The sequence below is a fragment of the Anopheles stephensi genome, chromosome X (assembly GCF_013141755.1).
Source record: "Anopheles stephensi strain Indian chromosome X, UCI_ANSTEP_V1.0, whole genome shotgun sequence".
Taxonomy (NCBI): domain Eukaryota; kingdom Metazoa; phylum Arthropoda; class Insecta; order Diptera; family Culicidae; genus Anopheles; species Anopheles stephensi.
Window position 1 is genome coordinate 11150001 of NC_050201.1, and position 13193 is coordinate 11163193.

A 13193-nucleotide genomic window follows, 5' to 3' on the forward strand; every position below is an offset into this window, starting at 1 on the left:
CCTTTTCCTTCCTCATTTGTGTCCTCCTTTTCTCTCGTCTTTTCTACTATTTCTGTTGACTCTTCTCGACTTTGTGGTTAAAGTTGTGCAACCCCACACGTCCCTTTTTTCTCCCCTCAAAAAAACAAAAAAAAAGGTCGTTGTCGCTGTTGTTTGATGTTCGTTGTTGATGTGGTTTTTTTTAAATTGTGTTTTTCCTTTCTGTTATCATTGTTGTTGATGTTGTTGTTGTGCGTTGTTTGTCAGTGTTGTTTTGTAAGATACTTTAGCTTGGTTTTACTCAAATTGGTAATGACACTGTTTTTCCTCTCCACGATGTAACGTCTCCGGTGCTGGAATTTCATCATCTTTCTCATCGTAAACTGGCCTGTTTTGCGTTCTATTTTCATGAAATTCCTTGTTTTTTGTAAGTTTTTTGTTTTGTTTGCTCCTTCTCTATCTCCTTTCTCTGTTCTTATCATGACATTTGTTTCAAAAATTGAAGAAAAAACATACAATCGATGATTGGATTAATTGGCATTATTGAATATTTACCCAATTCCGAGTAACAATCTCTCTCTCTCTATCTCTCTCTGTCGCTTGCTATTCTGTCGATTATTTAAAAAAAAGAGGAAAACCCCTTTAATGTGAAATGTGTTAATAAGACAAAATTAAGAACTCCTACAAAAAAACCCGGGAAAACAGCAAACGAAAATTGAGAAAAGGAATTTCAAAACTACTCGGCTCTCTCTCTCTCTCTCTCTCTCTCTCTCTCTCTCTCTCTCTCTCTCTCTCTGCCACTTTTTCCGCCTTATCCTCAATTCTCCCGCACGTGAATCGAAAATAAAAGAAAAGCTGCTGACTCAGCGGAGAGCGGGGGGGGGGTTGGTGGGTGTTGAGAGGGGGAGGGAGTAGGATAGTAAGCTTTCGATTGGAAAATTCATCATTTGGAAAATAACACAATACACGAATAAACGAAAATAAGGAAAAACATAAGACAAAACCCTCCCCCCCATGGGAGCGCAGTGTAATTCATTGCGATTGTTGCTCTGCTTGTGTGTGTGTGTGTGAGTGTGATAGTGGGTATAAAAATTCGGTGGAATGTAGGAACGAAAAATTCGATACACACACACATACAGAAACGCACAGAAAAGCAGAATATGTCAGCTGCAATGTTGAATTTCCTTTTCCCTATCGTTGCGCAATTGTGCAAAATGGTGTGTTGCGATTCAAAATGAATACCGTCATACTTTTCCATTCCAACCGTACTCCTCTTCAAACTCCTCCCCCGCTTTTTCGTGTCTTTATCCCTTTTTTCCCCAGTCGTACACGAATTTTCAACGCCGTTTATTCGTGCTCGTAATGGTGATTGAAAGGGGGGGGGGGGAGAACAGGGGGTTGCAGTTTTCCCGGACATCCAAAAGTATGTGTGTGTGTGTCTTTAGCTGTGTATTGTTAACCGGCGGTTCTTCTCCCCCTTCCCCGTGATTGGATTCGTTTCTGGCCAAAGCTGGTTCAGTTCATTTTCCGCTTCTTTCTTCGAATCATTCCTACAAAAGAATTATTTTTACCAAAACCCCAAACCCCCCTTCCCTAAAACTCCCCTCTTTCTTGTACTTAAGCGCGTATCGGTGTATCTGTGTGTGTGTGTGAGAATGTATCTGTGTATTGGGTGCTTGTTTTCCTTAGAAACAAACGTCAAGTCAAAGTCTTCTGACTTGTCCTTTATTGTAAGCGAGTATTTCTTGTCAGAAAAATATAAAGGAAACCCATCCCTTAATCAGCATTTTCCCTGCAGCTGTGAAAAATCTATCTATTTGCAAAGAAAGGGAAACCGGGAGGAAAAATTATAACAAACAAGCTGTTACCCAATTATGGTTGTGTGTGTGTGTGTTTGAGTGTGTCCTTCTAATACTAATACCCTGTGTGATTGTTACCATCCCCCCAACCATCCCCTAACACCTCCCCACCAAAGAAAAAACACCCCCCTGTTGCAGTCGGTATTTTGTGGAGCAATCTGGAGCAACTTATTTGTTTATCGATGGCTGGTTCGCATTTTCCGCATTCTTTGTGATTGGCAAATTAGTAAAACAAAAGGCACACACCGATACAAAACCTACAATGACACGCATACACGTAAGAAAAAAGCTAAATAAAGGAATCAGAATCGGCATTAAAGACACACACAGAAAGAAGCAAAACTGGGAAACTGGAGATTCTAGTGTTGGAAAATTCATCCTCTTCATCCATTTTGTGTCCTTCATCTTTCTCTCTTTCTCTCTCTCTCTCTCTGTTTCTCTTCCTAACAAACACCATTGTTTCCTTTCCCAATGATTGCGTGTGTTTGTGAGTATGTGTGTAATTGTATGTGTGTGTGTCTGCATTCTATCATTTCATTTCCTTATCCTGAAATAAATGAGATCATTTCACGTTTCTCTCTCTCTCTTTCTCTCTCTCTCTCTGTGCCTGCTAGCAGTGCATTTTTCGTCCCCTATAGTCCCTCACCCTGCCTCCTCTTTCCACCCAACTCCCGTCGAGGGAAGGTTGTTCACTTTTTCATCGCACGTACAAGCCCAATTAGAGACCTAATTAATCTTCGATTGCGAATCGAACGGAAATTAATGTTGCGAGACCGACTGAAGGGATACAGCTGGTACCGCTAGATTTCCCGCCAGAGGGCGTCACCAATAATGAGCGTTTAGTATGACGTAGCGTTGTAGAGCTAAGTATACAGCTAGACTTCAAGTAGGAGGTTATTCATTTTTTTACTGCTTGCTTAGGAAACTTAATTGACTAGCACTAGAAAGTAGCTTATATACAGTGAATTCTCTCTCTCTCCCTCTCTATATCTCTCTCTCTCTCAATCTCCCTTTTCTCCAACCTGGAATTTAAAAGCTGAATGAAAGCTTAATACAATAATATCATCAATTTATATTCCGCAAAATATAAACTACAATACAGGCCTCAGCAAAACTGCAAGAGAAAGGATTCAAACACACGTTATAAACTCACTTCAAGTTTTTATAACTCTCAAACTCTGAGCCGATCCCATCCAAACCACCTCCCCGTACTACTTTTCTACGGATAAAATTAAGTCACAGAAAGCCAGAAATGGCAGGCCGAGACCTCTCGAGGTTCTAGTGCCAAAGAAGAAGAAGAAGACACTCTGAGCCGACTGAGTGACTCACTCTTGTTGGATTCAACTCACTCTCACTCGCTGTACCGACGCGGTGACTTACTGTGAAAGTGAGTTGAAACCCCCAACGAGTAATGAAAGGATTAGTTAAGAGTCATATTTTTTCATGAATCTCTTAAGAGTGAGCCAAAGATTCATATCATTTAAACCCACTCTTTCACTCGGCTTCAATTCTTTACAAAGAGTTACTATTCTAATCTCCCATTTGAGACCGACTGCAGATTAAAGAGTCACACCATGGAAAGCTTCTTCTTGGCTTAACGATCTCTTAGGTCATGTCTGCCATATATACCTCATAGTTGAAACTGTCAGTCCTCGCTACAGGGGCACGACACCATGGAAGTATTATAACTGAATTTAAACATTTAGAAAGCTTTTCTAAATCAAAGAGACACTAATGTGCTGAAAAATAATAGACTGTTGAACAAAATCAACCAAGAGGGGTTTTCCGGATTAGAGAGAGAGAGAGAGAGAGAAAGAGAGAGAGAGAGTTCACTGTAATACGGGAAAACCCGAAATCAAGGTCTAGTAAATTAATACAAGAACTGTCCAAAAATTCAACAAAACGGTAGAACAAATGGGACAACTAATACAAAAGCCAGTGCTAGTGCATGTCATTCGTCAACGACGACAACCAACCATTCTTTGCATAGCGTATTCCTTGAATAGCGTCTAGCGGTTTAGTTTAAATTTGACAGCTACACGTCCATATCATTATCATTAAGTCCTTTGTTTAGTTTCATCCGGTCTAAGAAACTACCTCATCTATTATCATTGGCAATGCTGAATCTCGAACATTTTTCGACTCTCCTCCTACCTCCCCACCATGCCCTCATGCCCTCCTGGTACCTCTTCTCTTCTAGGCCGGTGTGCTTCACACACACACATGAAGCACACCTAACGCATATACTAATTGGACATTGCATTTTTCCGTTGCTGGTTGTTCTGCCCAGTTTTTTTTCCCCCTGTTGTCTTTACCTATCCGGAAAATTGTAACACAAAAAAAACACTAACTGCAGGCTTGGATGTCCGTGGGAGTGGTTAATTAAAAAAACACCTCCCACCCTAGAATTACTTTTCCCCCGCCCGGCGCCCCGCAGTTTCACAATCGCGCCTTAGAAATTAGAGCACAAAATTCGCTCTCCTCGGTACGTCTGTTTGCGGTGGACAATACACACCGGAGGTTTTTGTTCCCCTTTTAGCCTGGCAAAAAACAAGAAAAAAAAGTGCAACAAACTAATCACCGTATCCACAGCGTTATTCCGTCGACTGTGAATGCTTGACTGCCCGTCGGTTTTTCGTTGCATTTATCCACAACCTTTACAAACGCTAGATTTATATTTCTTTTCTTTTTTTTTTGGCTACCTTTTTTGCCGTGGTTTTGTCCGCCCTGCTTCAGAAAGCACAAAATTCAAACATTGAAAAAACCCACCCAGCGTATTGTTCAACATTCAACCTGGGCTAGCCGGTAGGATGTACGGACTGTTGCAGTTTCGGACGTTCAGACTTTCGGACATTATGAGGTGGCACAATTCGTCAAGCTTACAGCAGGCGCGCCCTCTATCGGATATTTTTCACTGAGTAGTTGCTGTGTCGTTACTCGCAAAATTATGGCCCAACGGCTTAGCGAATGAAAAGGGATGAAGGGGTTCCGTTTTTGGTTTTCCCTTACATCCGGCTTCATTTACCTCTTCGCCTTCTTCTTACACTAACTCTGTCTCGTTTTCTCTATATCTCAATGTGTCTCTCTCGCTCTCACTCTGCTTCACTTGACATCTTTCATCGACCGTCCATTTTGTTGTTTGTACCCATTCTGGAATATCCCCGCTTGCTGGCCCCTATGCTCTAGTCCCCCTCGTTCCTCATCACCACCAACACACTCCCTCCCTGCCTTTCCCTCCCTCCCTCTAACCACTCGATGAGCAGTTTCATGTCTTGCCCGTAACCTCACGTTGTTTTTTGCGATGATGTTTGTATGGAAAATAGAAAAAAATCGTCGGACGTTCCTTCGGACAGCCATAGAATGTATTAAAAAGCCGCTATTAATAGCTTCCGTTTCCCCCCTCCGTCGGACCACGTGCACCACTTAACGAAACTAGAGGTGGTGGAGGTGGGGTTGAGGGGGGGGGTGAGGGGAGGGAAGGAAGGGTGACTGGTCGACACGGTTCCTTCCCTTCTCAACACTCCGGACACACCCTCGCCACAAACCCCTTCCTCCAGAACACAAACCAGCCAGGTGGTCTTCCTGCTGGACACCGTCTCACATTAATGTGCTCTCTCCTCATTGTTCCTGCCTGCCTGTGAGGCTAACAATAGGAGGGAGTGCATTAAGAACACACACCACACCACACACACTCTTACTAAAATACCTCACAAACACACACACACTTATAAGTCCCACAAGATAATAGTGTCACAAGCTCGACAGGACAAGACACCGGCGAAGGAGTTTCGGTGGGATTGATATCCACAAGAGCAACAAAAAAAAATCTGCATAATGGAAAATTAATTTTAAAGAGTCTCTCTCTCTCTCTCATCCGACGAGGCCAATTATTCTATTCCGCCTTGTCACCTTCAATATCCATCACCATTTTGCACTCTAATGAGATCGGTGGATGAATGCAAAACCAGTTTGCAAACAGGAGGAAACATATCAATTTACTGTCGAAAACAGATGTTCTGTAACGCAGTTTGCATACACCGAGGCGTACCCGCGCGTATCTATCTATGTTACACTGTTTGCCTAACTTTAAGGGCTCCACCATTTATTCTGTCAGTAGTACGCGCCTACGAGTTATGCAATTATTGGGCGCTGTTAAAGCAACTATTCCGTTGCTCGAACCTCGCTAAAACTAGCTAAGGGATACTGAGATGCGCTCAGATGAAAATTGGAAGTAATAGAGCGAACCATTACGACGAAAACAAAATACTCCTGATAGAATGGAAAATACAAATCTGAACACACTAAAACAACGGCTGTTCATTCTTTCTTTCTTTCTTTTTATCTCTTTCTTTCTCTTTCTCTCTCTCTCTCTTTCTCTCTCTCTTCTTACCTCCCACCGTTTGAATATTGCAGGCGTTGTACTCTTCTCATCGGCGGTATATTTTGCGGAAGCAGGAAGCGAAAATTCATTCTTCAAGTCCATACCAGATGCATTTTGGTGGGCTGTAGTTACCATGACTACTGTCGGATATGGTGACATGACGTACGATATTTTTTCTCTCCCTCTCACACACACTCTTTCGCTCAGTTTGCCGTTTTGCTGTTTGTTTCGTTTTGCTTTACATTTTCTTCTACTGATTTTGTTTTCGTTTGTTTGTTTTTTTTCTCTCATCCTACTTTCACACCACCAACACACCCCATCACTCACGCTTCGCGCAATTAAACTTAAGCCACAGAATCAGCTTAACCAGTTATTGAGCTCATTTGACAATTTTGTTTTTCTTTTACTCAACACTAAGGCCTGTGAATCTTCGATCATTTATTGTTTGTTTTATTATTTTTCTTACTATAGTTTCAAATTTTAAAATTACAGTACCAGCTCTAGTTAGCTTATTTGTGTTATTATTTTCTTGAGTTGTTTTATTTTATTACTCTTCTTGAAAGTTCTTCCTGCTCTCAAGTTTGCTCCTAAAGCCTTTTTATACCTACAAGACATTATTTTTGAAGTAACGCCCATCAGTTACACAGTGTTTCTCAGGCTATAAAACAAGTGTTTCTAAGTGCGAGATATAACTACTAGAATAAGACTTAAAATTACTTACAGAAATCTTAGAGTTGTATTCAAAATTTTGTATACGCTAATTGTTTGAAAAATGAAGACACTTGTTATAAGGACTGAGCAACATTTTGCTTTACAATGTTACAAAAAACCCACATAACTGGGTACATTCTCACTTCATTTCAGACAAATAGCCACACACAAACACACACCAAGTCACTCACACTCTCTCTCCCTCTCGCTGTCTCTCTCTCTCTCTCTCTGTTGCCCTGTTTTGTGCATCATCAAATCGATTATCATCACCAAGTGATACAGCCTAATCGCATAGTTCTGCGCTCACTTTGACTTAGACTTTTAACCTCTACTTTCACCCGCCCATCCACTCCCCGTACTCATCAATCATGTTCGTTGTTGCATCGCTTTGCCCCAGTTTTAAAAACATCAGTCGAAAAAGCATTCCTAAGTGGTAATTTGTACCATAAACATTTGCACCTTCCACTGCCATCTTTATTGCACCGTTTTTATAAATAGTTCTACCCCTTTCATTCTAAAAAGCGTACACGCAAAACCCGATACACCACACATCTATCGCGTGCGCGTGTGTGTGTGTGCATACCTTCAGCTCAGTGAATCTCGTGTGCGTGTCGCCTTAGGTCGCTTATCGCCCCGTTGCGCCTAGAAGTGCTGCAATATTGTGTCACCATTCGCTACTGTGTGCCCAATATTACCAATAGATGCCCTCGTGAGGATGTACGTCCGATCCAGGAACACACTCACACACACACACCCACACCTCACACATGTATATATGTATTGATTTGAACATACCGACAGAACACTACTCACACGCACCATCGCCAACAAACGATCGGTCGGGCATTCCTCACATCAGCAGCAAAACTGTGACCGGGGGTCACAAGGTACTCCTCTAGATTCACCAGAGGTATCTCAAAGGGATAGTAGCTCTTCTAGCGTATAGAGCGACCTAGCCGTTCGCATTAAACTCGTAGCGATACTCGAATGCTCAAACGGTGCTGTTGGGAAGCCGTGAATTCCACATGCGAACGACCAATTCACGATATAGTGAGCAAGTGCAACAAGCCCCGACTACTCCAGTAGAATAGAGAGCTCGCAACGTGCACCGAAAGTTGTCGTGCCGCTTGTAGGAATAGGAATGCGATTGCGATTAGCTAGCTATCAACCATCAACAGGCATCCCCTTCATTTTCCGACTGTCAGCATGTGTGTGTGTCTGTTGCGTGTTCTCATCCTCCATCCAAATCACACCATCAACTAGATATCAACATATGCTCGACCTAGCAAACGCTGTGCGTGACCAGTTGCTTTGATTGACTTTTGTTTTTTTGCCGACGCGCTGGTTCGAAATCGCTCCAACCGAAATGCAAATAGCTATCGGCTGGAAGTGGGCCGGTAGTGAGCCTTTCGGCGCCTAAATCTAGACACACGCGGAACCGGATGCAACAATTGTAACAGCAAATCAGTGTCGAACCGTTGCATGTTTAGTGCAACAAGAAAGCGTGCCCAGCAAGGGCGCTAAACACGCGAACGATCCTGCACCGGGGCGGACAAGAAACAGTGCGCCTAAATGTATGCTTTAGATTTCCTTTTGTGCCTACTGCACGCTTCCTGCTGTCATTCATTGACAGGCTCGAAATAGGTGAGCGTGTATATGTTGATCAACCGGCCAGAGCAGGTGTGCCCAGGCGTTTTGGCGCACCCGGTAGCGATCTGATGTTGCAGAGCTTGGTTAGGCTTCTCCGATGTAAAGGCATATCGACTGAACCACACCAAGGTTCGGTGCATCATACGGACCCTGTATGGAAGGGGCCGGAAGTGCCATAAACATAACACGATTGAATTGTTTTTCTATTAATTCGCTGTTTGTGGTTAGGTCTTTCCAACTCAATCGAATCACCCAGCAAATGGGGCGTATTATATTGGCAGCTAAATGGACTGGTCACGCACACCGTAGAAAGATGAGGTAGTGAGAGAGCGCTAGGCTGTTAATATGCTTCGGACAACGGTCGTCCTTTTTATTCACATTTCATTTATACGCACACCAGAAGGTTAGCCGTTTTTAGCGCCTAAATGTATACTATAGAACGTATAGTGCCCTTCTGTTCTGCGGCTAGCCACTTGGTTGTGGTTTGCGTGTGTTGTTCTAGAAGGTGATGCAGTTTACAATAAAAAAAAGTAGACAGAAACTAAATATTCAAACATTTAACTATTGCCATCTTTTTTTTTCCAAAAAAACTCTTCTGTCTACGGCAGTGCATACTTTTAGGCGTCTTTCTTAAACTGCCTGTTGTAAGCATAGAAACGAGTCGTAATCCTGTACCATGAATGCTATAACTTTGTACACAGAGTCGGGTTTTTTTTTTGCTTCCGCCGCCTCTTGCTCCATAGCTCATCCCGTGCCAGATGGGCTTTATCTCTCACGCACTGGATGCCATATGCATTCCCATTCAGGGTATCATGTTGTTGGAAAGCGTGCACGACATTTCCGACATGCTATTCAATCCTGCACCGTGCTGCAGTGAATAGGCGATAGGTCTGGCCGTGATACCCATCCATCCGTTCTGCTGCAGCACGGCCGAGATTACTGGAGGTCACGTCGAGGCCACGCCATCATTGGTGTGCGCATCCTTCCTTCGCCGCATACACACATTATCACCTTCATTGTCTTCATTAATCCCTAACCATCATGCATGTATCCGCTTCGCCCCATTCCGTGCCGTCTTGACTGTGATCGTCGGGCACTTACACAGGGCACGCTTCGCCACCCCCTAAAGTTTCTCAGGGGAATGGCTTGGGGTTTTCCGGTCTACGCGCGTCACTGTTGGTCTGGCTTGTTCACACAACTACTTCCTTATTTATAGCCATCGTAACCCATTTTGCATGGTTGTCCTATCGGTGTTGTCACGCTCGCGGATGGCGAATCCTCCCCGTGCTGTCACCTGTCATTGCATCCGTATGCTCGCTCGGCTTCCATGTACTTCCCTCGCGTCCGAGGGAAAAACGATAAATAGCAAATCCCTTATCCTCGTCCTATGCATGCGTAGATGTATTCCTTTTACAAATCTTCGACCACTTCATCCGGTCTTCACGGTAGCTGACAGCTTCTGGAGGCCGGGCGAAGCACACCGGAGATACAGCCGTACGGGCGAACCTGTGCGGATGTATCCTGGGTTCGTTGTGTGCTGCTGTGTCCCGCTGCTAGTTTGCTTTAGATTAATTGCATACCTTCATACGCTTTCCTGTTCGCCTGCTCTTACCGTTCGCATATTAACGCTGTAAACACACAAAACATACATACACTCACACAAACACAACACGCCCAGTATATCTCTGTCACACATCTCTGTTACGTCAAACCGCATCCCATCACTGATCCTGATCCGTAGCGTTGTAGTAGCTGTTTACGTTTTCTGCGTGCAGCATTCCCAACCACCGCAACAACAAACAAACAAACAAAAAACAAACGCTAACGCCGTATGCTCTCTCGTTCGTATCAGGCCGGTCGGCGTGTGGGGCAAAATCGTGGGCTCGCTGTGCGCGATTGCCGGTGTACTGACAATCGCACTGCCCGTACCGGTTATCGTCAGCAACTTCAACTACTTCTATCATCGGGAAACGGATCAGGAGGAGATGCAAAGTCAGAACTTCAATCACGTTACCAGCTGTCCGTATCTTCCTGGCACTCTGGGTAAGTGTTTTTTTCTTTGTGCGCCAGTATGCAACTTCACAACTATTAATCACATCTCTCGCTCTCTCGCGCTCTCGCACTCGCGGCGCACATTCTCTCAGGTCAACATCTAAAGAAAACTTCGTTGTCCGAATCGTCGTCCGACATGATGGACCTGGAGGACGGGGTCGAGACAACGCCCGGCCTATTAGGTGAACAAAATCGTATGGTTCCATTTTTAGGAGCGCATCTTACCGACAAACAACAATTGCAGCAGCAGCAACAAAACTGCTGTAAACAACCATCGAACGGTGGAGGTGGTGGTGGTGGTGGTGGTTTGGGGGGCGGTGGTGTAGGTAGTGGTGGTGGTGGTGTTGGTGATATCGGTGGAGGCCTCGGTATAGGTGGAGGCAGCGGTGGCGGCGGCGGCGGCGGCGGAGGAGTCGTCGGTGGTGCCGTCGGCGGTGCTGCCGGTGGCGCCGGAAGCATCGGTGGAACGAATAATAATTTACAACAACGCCATAATAGCGCTTTAGCTGTTAGTATCGAAACCGATGTCTGACTACTGGGTATGGCTATTTCTGCTAGTTTATATTATAATTTACCTTTTTTTTAATTATAGTTCTGTATTTAGGCTTCCGACGGTGCTCACCGGTGGCGGTACATCGATCGATTCGTTCCTTGACACACTCCTCTTCTTCTGATATCATCTACGTCAACTTCCTTCTTCAGAGATCCTTAAATACTCTCCCAAAATTCTCCAAAATCCTCTCTTTAGCCACAATTAGAAAAGGCTTCTCGTTCTCTATCTCCACCGTAATCTCCGTCCAATCCTCATCCTCCACAATCCCGTTCGATCGTGTACGCTAGCCAGCGAGCACCAGAAGCGGCCTGTAAGTAAAGCATTGCTCCTTCATTATACGCACCTGACCGGAATATGAATACATATGATACAGCTTCAACTACACGTCACTCACACAACCACGCCTACTCACGCGCGCCCTACCCTTTCTGTTCCCTTGTCTTGTTCGGTACCGTAAAACAAAAAATACCAAAGCAAACCAGCAAATCGTATCCGTCAATGTTTCTGGCCCCAAATTTTGTTCGGAAAGTGTTTTTGTTTTTGCAAACGAATAGAAGAAAAACAGTAATTGAAACTTGAATTCGTCTATGTATGTGTGTGTGTGTGTTCTGGGTCCTAGCAGCAAGGCAGCTCCAGTTGTTTTGCTTCCCATTTTTTGTTCTATTCGATTTCTATAAGATCGACAAGTCTTCAGTGATCAAAATTTTGAACGTTTTTTTTGTAATGCGTATTGCATACTGATAGGCGCTTTGTATGCAGTTGTGAGATTCACTGCAGATATTAATGTAATTTTTTGGTTTACACATTGGAACCAGTTTGAGGACCTACGATTTGTCAGTTAAGGCTGAAGTATTAAAGTCTTCTGCGTTTAGATTGGCCATCAGTTTAGTGTAAGTTAGTTAATAGCTCTAGAATTCAAGGTCTTCTAATTCAAAACAAGACCTCCAATCTCCAAGATCGAGATTCAATTGAATGTCTAAACGCCTTAAAGTATGCAATCGATGCTTTAAAGAATACCTATAAGTTCCTTTTGGCTTTGCAAAACTGTTGAGCCTTCCAGGTGCTAGGTGCCGAGCCCACAACATACAGCAAAGAAGCAAACCTAGACATTTTAAAAAAATCCCCAAACCGTCGTTTGTCGCTATAGGCACAGCGAGGGCAGGAAATAAACAAAAACCTTAAAAAGTGAAACGAGGAAAAGAGAGATAACAATAACAAAACAAAAAAAGGCAAACCTTCCAGACAAGTAAAGCTCGCACCAATAATATCTCACCGTAATTGTACTTTAATTCGATCGTTTCAGTTTTTGCCGTTTTTTGCTACCACTTGTTCTTCTTCTTCTGTTTCGTATGAGTTTAACTTTTTTTCCACACGTTATACTGATATATATATATATATACAATAGTTATGTTTTATTACCCAACGGCAACCGTTACAACACAGCCCAATCTGTTTTTGCCACCCTTCTTCAACCCCCCCTCCCTCTTGCTCACTAGCACGGGAGGCGTTCGCGCACTATATCAATAATATAGGCAGGGGGGGCGAAGAGATTCGCAGCCTTCGACGAGGGAAGGGAGCGGTGGGGGGGTGGGGGTTGGAGAGGGCAGGGAGATGGAGCAGGAGTCATCAGGATAAGAATTCTCGTTGTTAAGGACGCTAGACGAGAGTTCTTGCCTTCCATCCGCTCACTCAGCTACTCTCCCTCTCACTCTCTCCCTCTCACTCTCTCCCTCTCACTCTCTCCCTTTCTCTCTCTCTCTCTCTTGCTTACTCTTCTATATTAAACGCATACACAAACACCCTAGTAACACTTACAAGATGCGAAAAAACTGGAACATAGTCCAAAACCCAAACACTCGACTATTCGAATCCCGAAAAAAACCCCAAACTGGCTAGATTGGTGTCTAAGCGTAGGTTACACAAACTATCCTGAATCCTAGATTGGAACGAAGCAAGAAACTACCAAATAATCACCAGCTGCGACTCTCTGCGTTTAGTTAGTGCTCGC

General features: G+C 43.9%; 1 protein-coding gene across 10 annotated transcripts in view; it reads left to right on the forward strand.

The window, feature by feature from the left end:
- The window catches only part of LOC118507132 (potassium voltage-gated channel protein Shaker), a 175520-nt gene that overhangs the window by 147371 nt on the left and 14956 nt on the right, over positions 1 to 13193 (forward strand). For 6 of the 10 annotated variants that reach the window (XM_036045177.1, XM_036045161.1, XM_036045234.1 and 3 more), the window contains 3 exons: positions 6252 to 6381; positions 10433 to 10623; positions 10725 to 11171. In XM_036045177.1, coding sequence (XP_035901070.1) covers positions 6252 to 6381; positions 10433 to 10623; positions 10725 to 11164 — 761 coding nt within the window. In that variant the 3' untranslated portion in view covers positions 11165 to 11171. Of the gene's footprint in view, positions 1 to 6251; positions 6382 to 10432; positions 10624 to 10724; positions 11172 to 11224; positions 11568 to 13193 lie in introns of those variants that run through there. The other 4 variants (XM_036045183.1, XM_036045168.1, XM_036045190.1 and 1 more) reach the window with 3 other exon arrangements.